Source organism: Prinia subflava, chromosome Z, assembly GCF_021018805.1.
Source record: "Prinia subflava isolate CZ2003 ecotype Zambia chromosome Z, Cam_Psub_1.2, whole genome shotgun sequence".
NCBI classification, from domain to species: domain Eukaryota; kingdom Metazoa; phylum Chordata; class Aves; order Passeriformes; family Cisticolidae; genus Prinia; species Prinia subflava.
This window is the reverse complement of record NC_086283.1, coordinates 56,556,096-56,578,546: the sequence shown is the minus strand read 5'-3', so window position 1 is coordinate 56,578,546 and position 22,451 is coordinate 56,556,096. Positions and strand designations below refer to the sequence as shown.

Sequence of the window (22,451 nt, the reverse complement as noted above, 5' to 3'; positions counted from 1 at the left end):
ACAGTGGTGCCTAATGTAGATATGAACAACAATGGCTAATGTAAATTAAACAAAGAGGATTTCAGGCAGACCAAGGCCTGGGGTGCTGCGTAAGTAGAGGCACTCAGTTCTGCAGCACACGAATTCCTATGCTCTGCTGAGTGGTGGCTGCCACTGCAAGTAATACCACCAAACACAAGCTTGTTGCCCTAGTCATGCTGAGACCTAAGCTGTGCTCACACAGGATACAGAGATCTATGTGCTCAGTCACACATGGAGATAAAGTGCACTAAACTAAGGGACAACAAAAATCCTGCTCTGGTGCAATCCTCCACTCCCACCAGCAGGTCTTGCTTTTCCAGCTTTTTTTTATCCATGGGGGAGAAACCAAAGCAGGGTCTACGTTCAGACTGTACTGGCATGACCACCATTAGGCCCATGAGACAATCTTCTAAAAGGCCAGATCTTAACAAAAAGGAGCAGATGAGAGGGCTATGACAGCAGCATGGCATGTTTCCCTGCTACATCGCTCCCAGGGAATGATGAAGGTTGCTGTTTGTCCAGACACCTGTATTTTTCAACTGGAGAAAGTTTCACTTTAATGTGCCCCATGGCCATTTGTTCTGTTCCTTGTCCGGCCCAGAGTTTTCCCTCTCCAACAGGAAGATTCTGTTCTGTTTGCTACAATTGCATAATTTTCCAAGAAACAATTCAGCAAAGAAGCAAATAAGGGTACAGTAACAGAGGATCCCTAAAGGGTCTCAAAAACAGGTGTTGGGGCAGGAGGTCCCGAGAACAGAACAATCCACTTCACAGAATTTAATAACCTGCCCTGATATATCCACTAAGGACATGGTGCAGGCATTGTAATTACAGCGATCTCAATGTGCTGGGAGTCAGAGAAGGCAGATGTAAGCATCCCTACTGATTGTTAACTTTTACTTCAAAGTGGCAAAACAGCAGCCAAACTATTATGTTCCTCACAGAGGAAAAAGTATTTAAGAAAATATTTTACATTTTCTAATAAAATAATAAAGTTCTGCTCCAAATAGAACTTTTGAGAGCAGGAAGTCAAAAAGCTGGGTAACCGTTTTGAAGTGTGGAATATACAGGGGGGAAAAAAAAGAAGAGAACGTGACTGGCTTTTGAGAATCCTTTGAATAAACAAACCCTCATAGAAGAGAATCATAACAGAATCCTCCTACAAATTAAATAAATAAGCATTCCTATGACTTCCATATCTGGAGTTGGAGTTCCACAACGTGAGAGACAAACACATGAAGCAGGTAAGATGTGTCATTTAATAAAAATGGAAATGGAAAAACAGCAAGAAGAACCCTGACGATGATGCACTGAGCTGATGGATGATTCATCACAAAATGAACCAGACACTTCTGCAAAAGGCCAGCCAGAGCTCTTAGCTTGGAAACAGCATAATATCATGAAATGGAGAGGAGGGCTTTACTGCTGTATGGATTTATGCTTTTACTGGTCCAGTAAACAACACCAGAGTCTCAAGACTCAACAATCAGAATCGAAATCCAGGACCTGCATGTGTGCAATTGGCCATTCTTCCCTGGACTTTGCGGACCCTTGATTTCTATTACAATTAATCAAAACATTTCTACTTTGATTTCAACCACAACAAATTTGGTCTTTCAGTGACCTGACATTTGAAGTCAGGGAAAAGCTAGTGGAAATTCTGCCTTGAAAGAAATTAATTTGGAAATTTTTGTCAAGAAATAAAATCACAGAAGTCGAAACCATTCAAAAGATGTTCTGCAACATTATCTCTGAAGAATGAAAGCACTTAATAAAGTATGAGGGAGGTAGCCATACATCAGTATTCTGGCTTCACCTCGCACCTGACAGCACTCAAAAGATCTTTCTCTAACTGTAAATTTTCTGCAGTAAGCAACAATTATTTTGCAATCTGATGCACTACTTCCTCAGAGAGCAGGCAATGAGAACTGTTCCTTCTATAGCGTATAAGCAAAGACACCATCAAAAACAAATGCTACTGCTGCACACCTGAACAAGGATCAGTTACCTCCTGGTTCACCTCCCTTCCATCTCATTTGTCTTTTGTCAGGAATAAGAATGAGGCATCACCAGTGTGTGAACAAAAAGAAATTGTAAGGACCTACAGGAAAGGAAAATGGCATCTTTTTCCTTCTTAATGGTACTGTGCTGCTACCTTAAAGACTGATCCTTTTGGTGTGTTTCCCTAAATGCATCAGCATGGCCCTTTGTACACAGACACTAAGTTTAGCCTGCAGTCTCAGTCTGAAAGAGACAGTTACAAAATCCTACCTCACCTGCCTCTTGGCCTTTTCATTTAACCTCATGCAGCGATCTCTTTCACCACCTCCTGCCAACCCTGCCAGGCCACTGTTCTAAAGGGAAGGTTTTTATTCACAAAGTTTCCATTCACAATTTTCATAGAGCTCAACATTTAGGTTTGGTTTGGGATTTTTACTGCCTCACAGAATAACAGAATGAACTGAGTTGGAAGGGACCCACAGGGATTATCCAGTCCAATTCCTGCCCCTGCAAAGGGGCCAGGAATCCACAAGAATCACACCCTGTGCCTGAGAGCACTGTCCAAATGCTTCTTGAACTCTGTCAGGCTTAGTACTGTGGTCACTTCCCTGGGGAGCCTGCTCAGTGCCCAACCACCCTCTGGGTGAAGAAGAACCTCTCTCTAATGCCCAGCCCAAACCTTCCCTGACACAACTTCCGGCCATTCCCACATGTCATCACTGACAGATGACTGCCTGTCCCTCCTCTCCCCCTCACAAGAAAATTGTAACTTCAATGAGATCTCCCCTCAGTCTCCTCTCCTCCAGGCTGAACAAACCAAGGCATCTCAGCTGCTCCTCATACAGCTTCCTCTTAAGGCCCTTCGTAATCTTCACTGCCCTCCTTGGGAGGTTTTGGGGCTTCATATCTTTCTTATACTGAGGGGCCCAAAACAGCCCCCAGCACTCGAGGTGAGGCTGCCTCAGTGCAGAGCAGAGTGGGACAATCCCCTCTCTTGCCTGGCTGGTGATGCTGTGCCTGATGCACCCCAGGACAGGGTTGGCCCTCCTGGCTGCCAGGACACTGCTGGCCCATGTTCACCTTGCCCTTGATCAGGCCCCTTTCCATGGCACTTCTCTCCATTTTCTCATTCCCAGACAGTCCCTACACCCAGGGTTGCCCCATCCCAGATGCAGAATCTGGCACTTTTCCTTGCTGAACTTCATACAGGTGGTGATTGCCCAGCCCTGTAATTTATGAAGGTCTCTCTGCAGGGCCCCCTTTCCTTTAAGGGAGTCAGTGGCTTCTCCCAGTTCTGTATCATCTGCAAACTTGCTTAGTACCCCTTCCAGTCCTGTGTCCAGGTCATTTATGAAGACGCTGAAGAGCAGAGGGCTAAGGATGAACCCTGTGGAACCCCACAAGGGACAGGTCACCAGTCTGATGTCACCCCATTCACTGTAGGCCTTTGTGCCTGACCCATGAGCCAGCTGCTCACCCACCACAGGATGTGTTTATCCAGCTGTGGGCTGGACATTTTCTCCAGAAGGGTCCTGAGAGAGACAGTATCAAAAGCTTTATGAAATCAAAAAAGACTGCATTAACTGGCTTCTGCTGATCAGCTGAGTGGGTTATCCTGTCATAAAAGGAAATCAGGTTGGACAAGCAGGACTTTGCTCTCATGAAGCTGTGCTGGCTGTGATGATGGCTCCAGTGTCCTCCAGGTGTTTTCCCATACTTCCCAGAATCATTGTCTCCGTAATTTTATCAGGCACTGAAGTGAGATTAACAAACCTCTAGTTTCCAGTGTTATCCTTTTTGCCCTTCTTGAAAATTGGGAAAACATTAGACAGCTTCCAGCCAACTGGGATCTCGCCAGACTGTTCAAATATCATCGAGATTAGTTTTGTGATGACATCAGACAACTGTTTGAGGTTTCTTGGATGAATCTTATTAGGCCCTATATATCTGTAGGGATCCAGCTGGAACAGCTAATCCCACACAATTTAAAGGTTAACTGGGAGCTGACGATTCTCACAGCCACGGCCCTCCAGCTCAGGGCACTAAGATCCCCCTGATCTGTCACCCATATTGGAGCAAGAAGCAAAGACTGCATTGTCCATGTCCCTGTTTGTGAGATGACCATTTTCATCCTGTAACAGGCTAATGTTATTTCTGCACTGCCTTTTGCCTTTATTATATTTTTAAAAACTCTTTTTATTGTCCCTCACAGTTCTGGCCAGCTGCAGCTCCAACTGAGATTTGGCCACATGAATTTTCTTGTTACAATGAGAGCAGCATCTCTCTCTGTATTCTTCCCATGCCACCTGACCTTGCTTCCACTCAGCATAAACCTTCCTTTTTTGTCTTAGCTCCGAAAGAAGCTAACCCAGCTAGCCTTCTGCCTCATCTGTTCGACTTCCAACATTTTGGAATTGCCTGCTCTCATGGCCCTTGGAATGGTGTCTTTATAGTTCAACATGACATGCGAAATCTGTGCTTAGTGTGAAGGTAACACAGCACTGCGCACCAGTACCTTGAATAATCATTTCTCCCACATAACTGAAGTTGTTGCCACAACTTTCCTGCTTAGATGAGCACTCCTGCAGAGCTGATCACTTATCTGAACTGCACAGCTGTTCAAGACTCTCATTAGGGAAGAGGACACCTTTTGTTTCCTGGGCTATATTGGTTTTGATTTGTACTGAGGTACCTGACGAATATCTCAAAAAATCACCCTCATAAAATTGACAGGAAACAGAAAAAAACTCCCCAACAATCTACACCCCCATCGATCTTTCTATAAACTTTTCACACTCCAGACTACATTTTATCCTAACTCACCAAGCTTTTAAAACCGATAGAAAATAAACTTTGTGTCAAGAACCCAAAGCCTAAGAAGCTGCTTGATCTTCCGAGTTTTACAAGATCCCCTCCAGAGAGAAAGTGTGTGGCTTACTCTGTACATCTGAGTGCTCTGTTCAAACTAACTGATGCTGTGCCATTGATCACATCTCTTTGATCTCAATTGTTCAGCCAAACCATCTCACTGTCAATTTCCTAATCCACTTCATCAGCTTGGCTACAAGCACATTAGAGGAGACAATGCCAGAATCCTTATCAAAGTGAAGAACAAACAACATCCACGGCTCTCCCCTCGTCCACCACACCAACTATCACATTGGAAAAGACTATAATGTTGGTCAGGTTATGACTCCTCCTTCATAAAGCCATGCTGACTGACTTTGCTACAGCAAACTGAAACTCAAAACAGTGGTTACAACTTCTGCAAAAGCAAAAATATGCAGTGAGTTAAGTCCAGGAGTATAAAGAGTCCCTCTGACAGAAACTGATAGAACAGGGACAAGGTTTACTTCAGTTCTGGAGGCTTGTGCTGTGTTGCCTCCAGCATCAGCTCTGCTGGTCTCATCTGTCTTATCTGCTCTTCCTCTTTTTCAGACTATGTATGTTCCTTGCCAAGCAGTGTCTATTTAGAGTAGGATCCTTTCAGACCCAAGGCAACATTGACTCGGAGTCCTGAGGGAAAAAGCTCAAAGGTGTAGTAATAACAAACACCAGATATCTGCTGGGTTGCCGATTCATTCCCACATAGTCCTAAAATGTGGCAAACACTATTATAGATAAAAGCTGCCATCAGATACTCGAAACTATCTCCTAATGCATCTGCCTAAGTTGCATCACTCAACCGTGTGATCTATGTGATCTTTAATTCCACCGTTTTCCTTCTCATCCTGATATCCATCTCAGTGGTATACAACACAAACGGCTCTGACAAGGGAGGCATGTCCATGACAATAACTTCAGCATATCAGTTCCTTCAGAAACCTACCAATGGAAGAAAAATTACCATGATCTGCATTCCTGCAGAACGCAGTCCTTCTACAGAGACTGAGATTCCAATACACTAGGCAACATAGTTTTACAACATAAGATGCTTTGTGCATGAAGATCTTATAATCTCTTCACACAGATGCATCAGGAAGGACAGGAGTCTTGTTTCTATCCTCCATGTTACAGGCCAGGAGCTAAATTCACAGCTAAGGAAGTTCTCATCAGAAAGAAGAGCCACATCCTAGCATCTACAATTGCTGTGACTTTTCTGTCTAGCAAGAACACTTCCCAGGGAAGTAAAGTGAAAATTATAAAACTTCAGGACAGTACCCCAAATATATGACCAACCCAAGAAGTAAAAGCAATAATGTTTCCCATACACACCTCGAACTCCAGATAGTGGTCCTTCAGTTTGTAGTCATCTACTTCCTTGCCTTTGAGCTTCTTGTCAGGAGGATAGGAGCGATGTTCAGCAAGCTCAGTGGAGATCTGCTTCAGCTTAGCTTCATGGGACTTCAGCTGTTCATCCTTCAGAAACACATTAGGCACTTAAGTGACAGAATCTACAATGTCCAATCAGCAAAGAAAAATAGAGAGGTTCCTATACAATAATACCTCACAGTTTCTTTTTCTTAGATTGATAAGGTCTGTCAACCCAGAGTGCTGCCACCAACAGCTCTCTTAAAGGCACTAAAAGTGGCCAAGCTTGCAGAAAATCTCAGCAGCTAGCAGACGTCACCGGGAAGGAGAGCAAACCTGTCATCCATTGCCTTGCTGTGAGCAACAGAAGCAGCTTGCTGCTGAGCAATAGTGACAACATGACACTTTTGCTCTAATACATTTTTCAGTAAATTAATTAAGACTGTTGTGTATGCAGATAAACCAAAGGCAGAATAAGACAAACAAATACCCTGCCTCAGGTCTTTGCAATGCAAAAGGAATTCCTTCCAGGATAGAAAGACATGGAGTCAGGGCCCCTCCTTGTATATTTCTGCATTGCCAAAAGCTCTCTGATGTGTGGTTTCTATTTCTTTAGAACAATACAATGCACTCAGAAGAGGAAGGGCTGTCTAGTCCCCAAAAAGCATCTTATTTTGCTAAGCTGCTACCAGCTTTTACCCCACTGTGCAGTTGGAGAAAGTGAGGAGCTGCTACTCCCACTTTCTAGGCAATTTCCTTTATCATAAGCCCAGGCCCACTCACTTCCTCCAGTCCATCTGTCAGCTAACCTTCCCTCATCTCAGAAGGTTTCCATCTCCTGCAGGATGGCCTTCTGTCCATTTCTAGGCTTGGATCTGAAATTATGTTTGAATTAGGTAAGTCCAAAACAGATACATGACCATGCAGATACTGGTGAATTAGCCAAGAGGTGGTACCCAGGTCAGCTCGTGTGTAGGCACCTTGCCTCAGAGGAGGGAACAGCTGCCAGTGTTGTCTCTCAGTGGTGTGGTTCTGAGCAGCTCAGACAAAGCCCACAGCTTCAAATTCAGCTAAGACATGCCTGCAATGCACTGAGTCACACTGGGGACTGAACCTCTTGGCTCACTGAGCTGGAGCTGCGGAAAACAGCAGAAAGGAGGAGAAATTCTACCGATGATGACAGCTAAGCCCCAGCTAATCTTGTGTTTCAACTCTTTTGCAGGAGAACTGAAGAAAGACACATGGGATAATTTGCCCCTGTCTAAATATGTTAGGGCTGAAAACACTTGCTTCTGATTGCCAAAATATTCTTGTTGCTGTTAGTTACTACCCTAAATGTGCATACTCTCTCATTAGTGCCCAACCACTCTTTAAACTGTGCTGATTCCCTGGTCCCGGGGACATACTGTGGTAGTGAGTTCTACAGCCTGATGACAGGAGGTCTTTGAGCAGCTATTAATACAGCACTTGTCATTTCCAGGGCACCAGCTTTGGAGCTTTTTTGTGTGTGCTGTGCATTCTCAGGAAAAAAGAAAAAACCCAACACCCTAGTAGATCTTTTCTAGACTGGTTGTTCCTTTATATATAGCTTTGTCACATCCCTCTTTGGTTGGACTAACCAAGATCAGACACTGCTCTGCTTTTGAACGAAAAACTGGTACAATCATCTTGCACAACTTGTCATCATGTTCAGCCTCTCTTTCTTACTCATGTTAGGGCCTCACTGCATCCTGACTTCTGGCTGTTCAGGAACAGGCCCTTTGAAGAAGTAGTGTCCATCATGATTCATCCCACAAAATCCTAAACATCAACCACAGGGATTTGACAATTCTTTTTTTTGTTTGTTTGTTTGCCAAGTGAGAAACAGTCTGCTGGCAGCTTTTCCACACTGACAAATGGAATCAGACATGTTTCTGCTTGCCTTTGACTTTATCTACTTTGAACGCTTAACATTCTTCTGCTTGTCTAAAACAGCTTATCTTACTCCACTTTCCATGTCTCTCCTTCTTCAAGATACAAACCACAAGGCTGTCATCTTTTCCCTTTCCAGATTAAATGGAAACAGTAAGACTAGGAAACAACATGCTAAAATGGAACAATCACACAGAACAATAAGTAAAAAAGCTTCCTTAGGTGATCGGGGGTAAATTATGGAAGCTCCATACTTTTAAATTTTAAAAAGGTATGCATGAGCCAAAAGTAAAAACATAAGGATGAGACAAGTTAGTATTATTTTTTACATAACATGCTTTAAACTTTAACCTAGAACAGAAGATGGTAAGTCAGTCACTTCATTGTAAGAATGGCTACTGTCATGGAGAGAGAAAAAGCAGGAGCAATCTAAAAAAACCCACACCCTTAGAGAAACACAGATTTTGACACAGTGGTTTCTAAGGATAGTTGCTAAGCTATGAAGAAGGTGAAAAAAAAGAAAATGCAACAAATGCATGCAAGAAGCAATCCAGCATGGGCAGAACACTTTAAAAGCCACAGGAAGATGTCATCAAATATAACAACCTCTGTCACTCTGTCAATCCGATCAACACAACCAGTATCACATTCCTGCCAGTGCAGGAGGAATTCCAGGCAGGCGTTGCATCTCCCAAAATACAAAAGTGTTATGGGCACAAGCATCTGACACAGCCAGTCTAAGACAAGCAGAAATATGTGTGTTTGTGCAAGAAGCAGTAGAGCTCTGAAACTCCCTGCCACCGGATGCTAAAAGCTTGTGTGATCACAAGGGAGACTGAACACATTCATGTAAGACACAGTTGATAAATATATATTATACAGGAAATCCCTGAGTTGATAAATGGAGTTTGAAAAATCTAGTGGGAGAAATATAACTGATGCTTGTCTGATGCATCAGCTTTCACCTTTTATCAATTCAATAAGCCAAAGACCAGGAGTATGTCTGCTTCTGAAATGAGTGGCTTTCCTAAACATTCAAATTAAAAAAAAAAAAACCCCAGCAATCAGTATTTGAAATGTCTTCTACAGGGCCATAAGCACATGAAGAAAATTCTTTATCTGGTACTATTTTCTTCAGAAACATAAACTTATTGTATTTGAGTCTTTCCCTTTTCTCCCCCCACTTCAATCTTGCATGAGGAAATGCACAGACATCTACCATGCAAGCCTTCTCCTCCTAGGACTGCTAGTGGCAACAGATATACAACAGTGACAAAGACTACCACCGAGTCTCTAGCCAGAAAGAGAAATCATCATCACCTACACTCTATATAAAAATGTCTCACCTGAGATAGCTTTGTTGTGGTGGCTGGCAGGAGTGGGCGACTGAACTTCTTCTGAGAGCCAATGGCTGCTGGAAATGGTGGTGCAGAGAAGACAGCAGCTACACAGTTAATCTTGTTGATCCAGGTCTGCATTTCTTCTTGGCTCCTGAGGAAGCAATACATATTAAGCACTTGTTGACTCAGCCTCTTCTACCTCGTTCCATACCTTCCATAGCATTTTAAAAGTTAGAATAACCAGAACTGGACAAGTCTTAGAGTCTGCTCCATCTTTCCACCCATATTTACAAGCAGTTAGTGCTTAGTAACTCAGTCATAGCTGGGTTTGTGGTTAGGTCTATACCTCACCCTAGCACACCTTCCCAATCCAATCCCAAAAACACAGGTGGCAGAGCCAAGTAATGCCCTGATTCAGACGTACGCCCTAAGGTCTCAGTTGTGCTGGACACCACAGATCTCTAGGAGGTTTCATATGGATCTCAGCAGAAAAGGGCTCAGAAGCAAAAGGCAGGTCATCTGTTCTGTCTGGATATCACAGCATGAGAAACTTAATCAAATAATTCTTGTATTAAGTAGTAACTTTGTTTCTAACCACAGCATATCTTCTAGAAAGACATCCGGCTAGGACCTGATGACATCAGGAAACAGACAATCCAAGACTGCCTTTGGTCATTTGCTTCAATGATTAATCACCCTGACTGTTGTAAGTTGGTGTCTTGTTTCCAAATTGAATTTCCTGGAGCTTCAGCTTCTAGCTGCTGCATCTTGTTATGCCTCTCTCAGCTAGATTAAAAAGCCTCTTAAAACCTGATGTTTCTTTCCCATGCACTACTTGTGCTCTCTAATCACATCACTACTTAATCTTATTTCTGATCAAATAAACAGATTGAACCTCTTAAGCCTCTGTTTTAACCTGTCCAGGCAGGAATTTACTCCTCCTTCAGCACTGCTTTCTTCCCTCATTGAGTGGCATGAGGAGTGCACTTACTGGGCTTGGAAAAGCAGGACTCTCCAATCTGCTGTTTTAAGCTTGAGGACATTGGGTTTCTTCTCATAGTCTGTTGCCTTGGATGCCAGTGCATGGTGCACACTGACCGCATTCTTCAGGTCTTCCTCTGACAAAGACTTTTCTGGCTTATATTCATCCTGCAGGAGAGAGCAGGGGGGAAATGGTGGTTTTTTTCTGTATATGCTATTTCTTTTTCCTTAGCCTAGGGAAAAACCTTGTTCCAGAGTTCAGAAATAGTAATAAAGTATATGAACTAAGTGCAACCTGACTTGCATGTTTGCATTTCCACTACCTTTAACATGTTTTCTTTTCTCTTTCTTTCTCTGTTTTGATGTCTTTCCAAGGGAGAGGAGTAGTTCCACTACCTGCTTGACAGGAAGAGATGTAAGCAGGAAGTATTTTACTATGACAACCGCTATGGATTCTTTGTCTTCATTTCATGAATCCTTCATAACCAGCTCCCCACCTCCACTGCTCAGCTACTTGGGTTCTCAGCCTGTGCTGCCAGATTTTAATTTTTCTCGACCAGTTACCATTGTAGGTGCTTCCAGGCAAGTCCTCACACACTGCAGAAGCCTACTTACCAGGGTTCACAAAGCAAATTACATCTTAAAAACTTCCTTAAATATCTTTGATGAGTCTACAAATGGCAAGCACAACTCTGTCTGGGTTTCTGACACAATTACAGTACCACTCCCAACACTAGATGACAAAAACAGAGACTCTTGTTTTGCAAGCATCAGCTTGGAAGCAGTCTTTGATCTCCTCAGTGACAGAAGCTGGACATGGGCATAACATAGCCACAAGTTCCACTCAAAGCCCAGATGACAATAATGGCTTGGGAAAGCCAGGAGCTTTTTGAAAGAAAACTGATTTGCCAGCAAGGCTGCATCACTTTGTTTCTGAAGGGCAAGCCAAAGCAGACTCCATTTCTCCCACTTAGTATATCACAGAAATCAGTCTCACCTGGAATATGCACCGAATATGACAACCACAAAGCAGTAAAATAGCTCCCCGCAGGCATGGTAACTACTGATCTTGCACTTGAACACAATTTATGAGATGAGGTTTAGCAGGAAACACAGTGCAAGACACAGAGTGTGTGCAGGGATAGCACTAGCTTCAACATCCAGGGAGGTACCCGCCTGAGAGAAGAGGTGGTTAATGTGCATGAATTAGTTTACAGAACTTCACTGGCAGCACGTCAAACAGAATTGCAGCCAGAGCAATCTACACCACTGCCAAAGTTATCTGAGCTTTCCACCAGGCTGGGCTGGGGCTCTCCAGGTTGAGTTTCAGTGGATGAAGACATGTGGTGACAACCTCCTGGAAGGTAGGAGAAAATATCTTTCTCCTCTGCCATGTCTCATCCTTTCTGATGGAGATCCTGCTAATGCAGGTGCACAACTTGTCACCCTGCTGCTCAGACACTTAACCTGAGAAGAGCTAGCTACCCAGCAGTCCTGCCACCTCACCACCTCCATCCAGAGCTAGGCAAGGGCACAACCCACCACGGGTCTGGCAGGCCCATCAGAAAGGCAGAGCATTACTGCACCAGTGACCAAGGGTAGCCTCCAACCTAAACATCTGTGACATAAAGGGTTTTCAAGGGCTGGCAGTGAGCAAAGCCAAATGACCTTCCTCTATCATAATTTGAGACTCAGCAAGATTTGGAGGCATCCGTCTATCTTGGAGAGTTTTGCCTATGGCCACTTAGGGATTCTTTAAACCTTTTTCAAGGAAGTTTTGAAGATGGAGAAGGCCTCAGGTCAAGCACCTTCCTTTAAGAGTTCACAAGCTGATTTATTTGGTGGTAGTTTTGGGGAAAATGACTGCCTCCACTGTCCAGGAAAACTGGACAAACCTCAGAGCCAGAAAATGAAGTTAGATAGGACTCAGACATAAGATATTTTATCTTACCTCATATTACTGCCTAGAGACAGTGTCAGCTATCACTTAGCTTGCTGCCTCCAAGCTTCCTCTGTGAGTTGTGAGTCCAATGTCTACAGCCTGCTCTGGTGACTAAACCTGTTTCAGAAGAAGTCCACATTTGGGCAGTTCCAGAAGCAATCCTGGCTGATAACCCCTCCTTTCCAACAGAAAGCATTCATGGTAATCCTTGCTAATCCCACCAGATCAGTTGGCTGCAAACTACCTTGACAGCTGGGGTTCTGCCAGCTTCTCCAAAGGGACTGATCAGCATACCAAAAATGTCTCCACATAGTTTGACTGCCTCAGAGAAAGCTGTAAGGACATAGATGTGCTGCCAAAATTCCTTCTCCAAGGCCTTCAACTCTTTTTGACTAGTAGGGAATGCTAGGGGAGTAGGAACATCCGTTTTCACCTAAGCTGTCAAGGACAGCATGTGCTATGATGTGCTGGTGTCAGCATGCACACTGAGCTGAAATGGAAGGAAGCTCTCTAAAGTTAGACCTCGACAGTGGCAAGAAATATATATGGAGCCAGAAAGAAACTATGATCTGTCTGTCAGCTGAAGGCTGATGAGAGTGCTGCATACAATGCAATGGCATGATGAATTCATCTTTCTCAAGCTCCTGGAGAGTGACCTTCCCACATCCTGATGACCCAGAGTCAGCATATTTCTAAATATATTTTTGGTAAACCAAAGAATGACATTTGTCTTTTCTTATCAGTCACTGTACCATGGATGGATATCTCCATGCAGCTGCACGTGATGGCTGCAAAATTCTTTCAGAAAGTCTCACCACCAAACACTTTACATCAGTCTGGCCTATCTCTATTTTTTTAAAATTTTTAACAGAGGAAATTTGAGAAAATTTATATAAAAATACCTGAATCCTGCAAGATTACAAAGTGTGATATCAACGAGCCAAGATGTTGAAAACCTCACAGAAGAGTCCAAACAAAACATGAAGGTTCATGTCCTGCACTGTTTCCCCAGAAGCAATTTCTAGCAAGGAAGCGAGGTCAGCCTTATGTCCTCTCCTTATAAGCTTCTCTTGTGTATGCACATCACATCCCACGCCAGTCTAGTGAAGAGACATTCTGTCAAGCTCCTACTTTGCAATTTCCTCTTGCTATGAACAGAGGGCAGGAAATTAACCTTGGCCTGAAGATGCCCAGAGACACAGCCAACATCCCAAACATGTCAAACTTCTTATTTTACATAATACTGTGCAGGCATGTTTAGTTGGCTAACTGTGAACTGTGATTTCCACTGAGCTCCTCTGGTGCTCTCTATGCTCACTAATTCAGAAACTATATCTCCTAAATCACTCATTTAAGAACTAAACAATATGCACCACAGGAATTAGCACTTGAATAACCAGTGGGAGAAAAAAGGGTGGGCAAGAAGCAAGACTGCCCAGAGAAAGTCCTCAGTAAATCTCAAGTGACCACCATTTACAGAACATTTTCATACATGGACTTTGACAGCAAAACAAGGAGAATAGGAATGCAGAGTGACAGCAGAATTGGGATCACACTGCCCACAGAGGAAATCACAGCTGCTATGAACAATTAATATTTATATTATAATAGTGTCTTGAAGGAACAGCTGAGTTTCAGATGAACACAGAAAGCAATATTGCAGAGGTTTGTAAATGTGTTTGTGTGTAGACTGCACATGTACAGTGACATTTCTCTCTATCCTGTTTGAATTGCACTCAATGCATTGAAACCACAATCACAGATGTCATCTCTACAGATATACAGAGAATGAGAGAAAGAGGACGTGCATGTGAATGCATCCTGCCCTACTGCACTCTATAATCAGGAGAGAAGGTGAATTGAGACAAGGAAATCCTTTGACCAGGACTACTGCCAGAACTATGCACTTCTGCACAGAAATCAAGCTGCTCTAAAATGCTTCAGTACTTCCTAAAATTAGGGTAATTTCAGTCCCTAGTATATTACAGAAGGAAACAGCAGCTCAGCAACCTTTACTATAATTATTTGGCCTAGCTGTGTATTTTTTAACTCTAGCACCTTCACCTTCTATGATACAACATCTCTAACAGAGTAAAGACTATTGGAGTGCTGAAGGAAACCCCTGGTGGACGTTCCAAAGCTGAAATCACAGGCTTTTTCACAGTTGCAGCATGTGGCTGAGCAGGGGCCAGAGGCACCCTAGGGAGGCTCCCAGCTGCCCCAGACTCACTCTTGGAATGAGTTACTTCCCATCACACCCTTCTGTCAACCTCTCACAGCACGAAAGCAAAAGCCTTGCTTGTCAGTGTGCTACAGGAAGATGGCGTCAATGCAATGGATGGCTCCTATGCAAATAGGAGAATGCAGCTCTGCAGAGTACTGCCCTGTAATCACTGAATTCAAGTGCTCTGACAAATGCAAAATAAACAATTAACAAACAAATAAGAACAAGAATTACAACAATGCATTTCATTTTGCAAAGATGCAGTCATATGTGAAATTACTCGCTGCTCTTGAAAGTATGGAGGGAAACAGGGGTAGGGCAGCATTCTGTAGAAAATTTGCATGCTACATCAGCATCTCTACATTTTATTAAACAGAAAGCATTTTGAACTAATATGCCAGCAATACTCATAAAAATATTAAATTAACATGTTAAAATAGATAGTATTCTCAGTTCTTTCCCTTGAATATCAAATAAGAAATTAATTATTGCAGTACAAAAAAGGAGCCTTCTTATTTCTCAGAGAACCATCAGTCTTCTCAGGTGAACACTGAAGATTACTTATTTCAGAAACTGAAGCAGATGAATCCACTTCAGTCAGAAAAGGGCAAGTACAAGCCTGCATGAAGGCATTTTAGTAAAATCTGTACCTGCTCCCAGTAAAAGGACTTGAGATTCAGCAGACTTGGTTTTAGTCTCTTGCATCAGCTCTAAGCATATCAAATCCAACTTTCAGCCCAAATCTTCTATCCTGACTGCAGATTGTTTTGTCTGTTTCAGGATTTCAGCCCCCTCAAAAAGGTACTGCATCCTGAGCATTCACCTTGTAAACCTCATGCTATAATGATCTGATCTCTTTCTTCTCAAGAGACTATTCAGGTTGCCTCCAATGAAACCAACAACTTCAGAAAGCCACAGCAGGGGAGGAGGAAACAGCAGTATGTACTTGCATTCCTGACATTTACAAAACTATCAGGTTTTGAGTGAAGATGTAAAACAGCTTTCAAAGAAGCATACTTCTGCAATATAGGGCGGTCTGGACAAGCAACATATCTATTCCATGAATATTTCATCTACATTGGAGGGCAAAAAGCCTTAACAACCTACTTAGCTGCTGCCATTTATTTGATTTTGACAGTTCTCACTCATATGTTGCATTTTATGTTCTAACAGTATAGTTAAAAATGTACTGTAATATATTTAAATTGCAACAAAAGGCTTGAAGGGTTTTATCTGACTTTTTTTTTAGACATCTTGCTGTCAGGAAGCACATTTTGTTAGAAACCAGTCTTTTCTTGCCTTGTGAGAAAAAAAGTATCCTTTTATCCTTCAGTTTCACATAGGAACAGAAGCTGCAGATTCCTACCACAGCCAAGCTGTTGTTCAATTGTTTTGCAGCTGGTCTTGCCGGCACTGCAGAAAAGTATTCTATGAAAAGGTGGGAAAGGAGGACAGCCTTACAGAGGGGAAGTAATACGTATGAAATGCAAGGTTAAAAACAGCCTAGAGGAATGAGTGCATGACACAGAGAGATGATGCTGTCTTTGCTGCTGAAGCTGGCTATTTTTTTCAGCCGTGTGAGACAGCAGTGGCGTACACCAGAACTTACATGGTGCACACGTGGATATGGCCGGTGGAACTGAACTTGAAATTGTGAAAAGGGAGAGGGTGTCAATGAAGGACTCATGCCTGAATGTGTGTGTCAATAGGGTGCCGGTAGGGAGATCAGCCATGCTGTGCATCAGAGGGAAAGGAGCCTGGAGGTGAGCTGAGAGAGTGAAGAGGATGCATGCTGCTTTACCCCTCTTTAATTAGTTTTCAAAAGACAGTGATTTCCCCTACCTTCTGCAAGTACAGGACTGTTCCCTTCAGCACAGCATAAAAGGTTTTCCAGCCTCGTTTTCCCCGGGGAGCTGGAAAGAAAACAAATGAAAATCCATTTAACTCAGATCCATTTTCACACTTCGTCTAGGCTACAGGAGAGCTACATTAGTCCTGTGTTAAACCTCCTTCGTACCACCTTTTTCAAAGGACAATGCCACTTAGCACAGTGCCTGCACACACCTGCTGTGAGAGAGAGTAATACAACAACCCTGACGACAGCCCTGGACTGGATCAGAAAGGAACAGCAGCAATGCAGAAAGCAGGCCACAGAGATCCAGTCTTTGGGCTCTTGAAGACAGGCAGACTGCCCCTACACAACTACATCTGAGCTCTGCACCATGGTAGTTCTCAGAAAGAAACAGTCTTTCTACATGCCGCAGCAGGCTAGCAGGCACTGCTCAGAACCAGGGGGATACTACTCAGAAAGCAGTGTCTCTCCAGAGCATCCTACACCTTTACTGTTGCTGCACCCCCAAGCTGGCACTGAGAAACAAGAAGGCTGCCAAACAAAATACCCAACCCCACAAGAAAGCCAAAGTCAGTTAGAAGTTGAAGAAAATAACAGAGACAACAAACCTAATGCATAAATTCTTAGAGACAAGCCGGGGGGTGGGGTGAGGAGGGAGGGAAGTAAATTCACCATGAAGGCTGGAGGATCCAGTCTGAAATTCAGGTGCGACAGACGGAGGAAACTAGGCACAGACTGTACTATCACAGCAACAGAGACCAGAAGCCTGAACCTAAGCTCACTCCCTACCAAGGACACAACACTGACCAGCATTCATATAGTGTATCACCAACGCTATACTGAAATTAGTGCACACACAACTAAAGTAGACACTCAGAAAGGCAACCCACTCTGATTTGAAGAGAGAAAGCTAAGACAAAGAGGTTACAAGTCCCTTGTCCCAGAGGTTAATAATTTTCATCTTGCATAACAGGCCTTACTTCTAACTGGCATACATTCACTGGCCCCTGTTACGTCCTTCTCCTGTAAGTGTCTAAGTGCTTTAGCCCTCAGAACTAGGTTCCTGAGAAAATACAGATGAGCATTCTAGCACATCACTTCGCTAGAAATCCCACACAAGCTAAGCTCTGCCCTGCAAAAATGCCATTAGGAAATGCAATAATAAAAGTCTAACAAACAAACAAACAAGAAAAAGGTTTTGTTTTATTTGTGCCTGGAAAGCCAGAACACAACTTTTTTGAGAAAGGCAGACATTTAAATTGTACAGGAACTTCTGAAAATGTGACCCTAATTATATTATTCATAAAAGAGTTATGTCCAGAATGCCAGTGTCCAGAGTGCTGAATAATGAGCAATTCTGGTATTTATAATTAAAGAAATCATTTAATAAAGCCAACTAGATACAATTATTTATTAAGGTTGAATAAGAAGATGTTTAATAAAGACGAGTCTATTTAGACTATCCAGTCTCACAAAGAATTAGGTCAGCTTGATTTTGACACCTGTTTGGATTCAGTTGGATCCAGTTGTCCAGCTGTCAGTTTCCATCCTGAAAATACTGACTTCCAATTGCACCTTTGAAAATAGATTAGCAAAACATGTGAACACCAGAGAGCTTAGCCCAGCTAGGAGAGACTGGCTGTGACTGGAAACCCATCATGAAACCAGACTCTGTCTTTAGGATTTAGCCCAACAGTGTGAACCATGACTAGGCAATCATCAACAGTGACTGGGAAAAATGCAGATGCTCTGACTAACCTCAGCTTTTTCCAAGATCTATAGACAGCAAATTAAGATATCCAAACAACAAAACACACACAGGTGTATCAGAGGCCCTTGATAATTAGTGCATCACAAACAGAAGTAGGACAAGAAGGGAAGAAGATAATTCAAGTAAGAGATACAGTAGGATTATTACAAGAAAGGGGCAGGGAGGAACTGCATAGTAAAAAGCTAGCTGGTGCCAAAAGCTGCTGCCCTTCACTGGATATGTGACTCAAAGCTAGGAAAGTAGGAATGGGAACAGCATCTTCCAAAGAGAGGTAAAGAACAGCCTTTCTTTAAAGACAGACCCAGAGAGGAGGGGAGATTTGGAACAATCTGGTGTCACATAAGGAAAAGGAGAATTATCAAATCACTTCAGAACTGTTACTGTAATTCACTTGAAATTGTTTTCTATTCTGTAAATTACTCTATTAATTTTCTTTTAGCACAAAAAAACTCACATTGCTTTACTGTATCACATTACTTCTTATGCATTAGAGCTGCTGCAAATGGGACTGAGCATTGTAAATTCTGGCCTAACAGTGAGAGTGTGATAATCCAATTGTTGTGTTGCTGTTATTGCTGCTATTTCCCCTAATGAAGCAGCACTATTTGCCTTGAGAAGTATACGGGCTTATTCGTACATGGCATTGTGAAGACATAACAAGAAAATAACACTTTAGAATTGAAAAATTACTCACTTTTCTTTCCATCCATATCCGCATGGATTTTCCGAGCCAGAAATCCAGTTTTATACACAGCAGCATTGGGATCATGTGGGATGTCCAGAAATGGGTTATTTGAATTGCCAATTCGACTGACAGCCTTTGTCTGGTTTCCATTATCCTTTTCATCTGTACCATCTGAGTGAGATTTTTTTCTCTCTTCTTCATCCCTTAAAAAGCAATGAAAATCATGCATGAAGGATGGATTGACCAGCAAAGTTCCATTTCAGCAATTTTTGAACACTCCTTGTCAAAACACACCTCTCTCTTTACAGGGGACCGTATTTAGGGAGAAACCTTGAAATATATCAAAATATATACAGATCACAGCAAAACTTCAGTTCACCTACTTAATCAGCATAGGACACAGATTTTCAATAAAGCTCAAGTTTCCGTGTCCTCCAACTTTGCCTATTTTTAATTCCATGTATTTGAGTGCTATAATGGGAAATATTTGCCTGCTGGGTTCAGCTGAAAAATCCCCAACTTCCTCATGAGTTCACATGTAGATGAAAAGAATTAAAATACTACAGATCACTGTGACTTACCCTTAACTTAGTATATGAAACACAGACCCTACCTCTTTTTCTTTATTTTCCTCTGCAGACTAGCATAAAATTAGTGATCTAAAAATAAAAACTACACTAGGTGAATTATGTTATCTTCACTTTGGAAACAAAATGCTGCTCAAAATGTTACTTATTAGGGCAATGTATTCCACATAGCTCTTGGGGATGACAATGCAAGGCACAAGCATTGCCTGACTAATAAATACCTTTTTGCTTGTCACAGGCAAAGGCTAAAAAGAACTAGGCAACCTAGAAAATAAAGAGTAGGACAACATTTTTCAGAGAAAACAGAGAAACAGGCCAGATTACAGAGTAGTCCTTCATCCTCTGAAGTCTGCATACATTCCCCTCCAGGTGACTAGGAAAAGTGTGTCAGGGAGTATGAAGACTCACAGGAAAGTCATGACAGCAACACCTGAGATCTGATTTAAAAAAAAAAAAATCACTTGAGCATAATGATGGCTAATATTGCCATCCCATTGGGAGTGGAACTCAAGTTGCTGCATCTTACTGGACCCAGATGACTGGCAGAGAGAGCAAGCTCCAGCACATCTTCCAAACACATGTTTATGTTCAAAGGCATGTATTACGTGTGGATTAGCAAAGCATATGTCAATCTAGAAGCTCCTCTAGGGATTCACTACTACCACGACTGCTTATGGGAATGACAATTCAAAAAAATGTCCTCCAAGAACTGCAGGCTACAGCAAAAAATCTATCTTATCCTCAACACCTGCAAAGGAGGCATGTTATCACTCTGCTGCCTGAAAGGAGGTTGTAGCCAGGTGGAGATTGGCCTTTTTTCCCATAGCCTGAAGCTGTGCCAAGGGAGGTTCAGGTTGGACATCACGAGAAATTTCATCACTGAAGGCTCGTTAAGCATTGGAACAAACTTCCAAAGGAGGTGGTGGAGCCATCCCTGCAAGTATTCAAGAAATAAATGGATGTGGCACTTGTGCCATGGTCTAGTTGAAAAAGTGATGTTCAGTCAAAGGTTCCACTTGATGATCTTGGAGGTCTTTTCCAAACTAGATGGTTCTAAACAAAGTGATTCTATGATTCTATGAAATGGTCTTCATAGAATATCTTAGTCTAAGGAGGTAAAAGGATAAGAGACTGGTTTGACAACAAGGACATTCAGAAACATGGGCATGTATTAGTGAACTCTGTAGTAGCAGGATGTACCCAAGCTATAGAAATATAGTCAGGGAGGTGCACTATACCTTCATGATGTTGTCTTGCAACTTCTCCTAATTAAGGGGAATGAAACTTTTACTTGAAGACCTGATTCCTTCAAGGAAGAGCAGTCCTTGTATCTTTAGACTACTGATGTGTGCTTTCCCACTCCAGCACAAAAAGTTTGACAAACATTCTTCATTAGACCAAAATAATAAGGACTTCTCCAAGTACAGTTTAGTTGAAGCCATCTCCCAATTGAAAAAGTGTGGCATTTCTGACAATTCTGTTTGTCTCCACTACTGTCACTAGCTGCTGGTATATCTGAACCACTGTGTGTTATGTGTTTCTTAGATATAGGTCCATTCCAGAAGCAAATTCTCTCAACATGAGTCTGAGGCACTTAATCTAGACTAAAATCTTTCAAAGGGCATAAGCATGCAGGCTGATTTGTCACACAGGAGCGCCTTGTGAATTCTGGGATTTCAGCCAAGGACACAGCAGATTTTTCCTTGTCAGCAGAGACCAACTGCAGTAAAAGGCTTAACACCTTTTTTGGAATAAGCTATCTCCTTTGGAGCTATGGGAGTGAATTACTGTATACTAATCAATTATCCTGTGGGAATATACTAGTGCCCTTAACCAAGCAGCTACAGTGGTGTGATGAGCAATCCTGTGAGGGATCCTGGACACCACTAAGAGCTGGAGGCAGCGCTCTTAAACTCAGCACTTCTAGGACAGATGTTAAAACATGAATTCCTCAAAAGACATGGTGGAAGGGACAAAATAGCATCTGCTGCCATGACTGCTGGCAGCACTGAACAAAACTTTAACTGGTCTTTTTTTCTATCACGAAAATGGGAGATCTTTAAGACTCTGAAGCTTCAGGCATTTGTGAGAGCTGAGTGCTCTGACAATATGCATGAGGGCAAGATGCACGAGTCAGTCTGCAAGAGGCAATGAAGGGAGACAGAGAGGCAAGAAGAACTCATTGCAAATGAGAAGTGAATGAAAACCAGGGGATCTGAGACTCATATACTCAAATACTCCATGTTATTTCAGTGGTGAAACATAAGAAGGCAGCAAGATGATTTGGAGGAATGCCAAAGTAGCAAAAAAAGTTCAGTATGTCAATGTCCAGAATGCCAAAATTCAGCAAAAAAAGTATTAACTTTTCCTTACATATCTTCCAAAGCTGGCTGAGCAGATTGATCCCGAGTACTGTTTATCAGGGACTTAACAATTTGAGCTTACTTCTAACAAGTCATTAGGGTACTTTTGCAAGAAAAGACCTGCAGAGAATTCTGGAGGGGGCCTCTGGATACATACACCTGAAAACTGATCTTTCTTTGAAATCCTAAACTGCGGGGAATGTGACTACCTGCCCATCCTCAGATTGCTCTCACAGATCATCCATGTGCTGTACCATACCCAGTGTGAAGCTCTCCAGTGATGTGAGTATGAGACAGTGTGTGGCCATCTCCGTGTGGGTATGTTCAGAGTCATGGATGTGGTGTCACACAGGAGTAGCTCAGCTCCTTTTGAAGGGCAGGACCACTGCCTCTCTTTTCCATTTCATACAGGACATAGTACAGTCATTGTGCCTTTAAGGGAAAAAACCACACCATGGTTCCAAAACACCTTTCAGTAGGCAAACCATCATCATGAGGGTTCAATTAAGCTTGCAGAAGTCT

The 22,451-nt window shown here is 42.6% G+C and overlaps 1 protein-coding gene across 4 annotated transcripts in view; it reads right to left on the bottom strand.

Moving 5' to 3' along the window:
• The window catches only part of LOC134563821 (PH and SEC7 domain-containing protein 3-like), a 109,982-nt gene that overhangs the window by 9,729 nt on the left and 77,802 nt on the right, over positions 1-22,451 (bottom strand). For all 4 annotated transcript variants that reach the window (XM_063422132.1, XM_063422134.1, XM_063422135.1 and 1 more), the window contains 5 exons: positions 18,989-19,182; positions 16,514-16,584; positions 10,516-10,673; positions 9,531-9,675; positions 6,238-6,381 (listed from right to left, as the gene is read on the bottom strand). In XM_063422132.1, the coding sequence (XP_063278202.1) occupies positions 6,238-6,381; positions 9,531-9,675; positions 10,516-10,673; positions 16,514-16,584; positions 18,989-19,182 (712 nt within the window). The remainder of the gene's footprint in view (positions 1-6,237; positions 6,382-9,530; positions 9,676-10,515; positions 10,674-16,513; positions 16,585-18,988; positions 19,183-22,451) is intronic.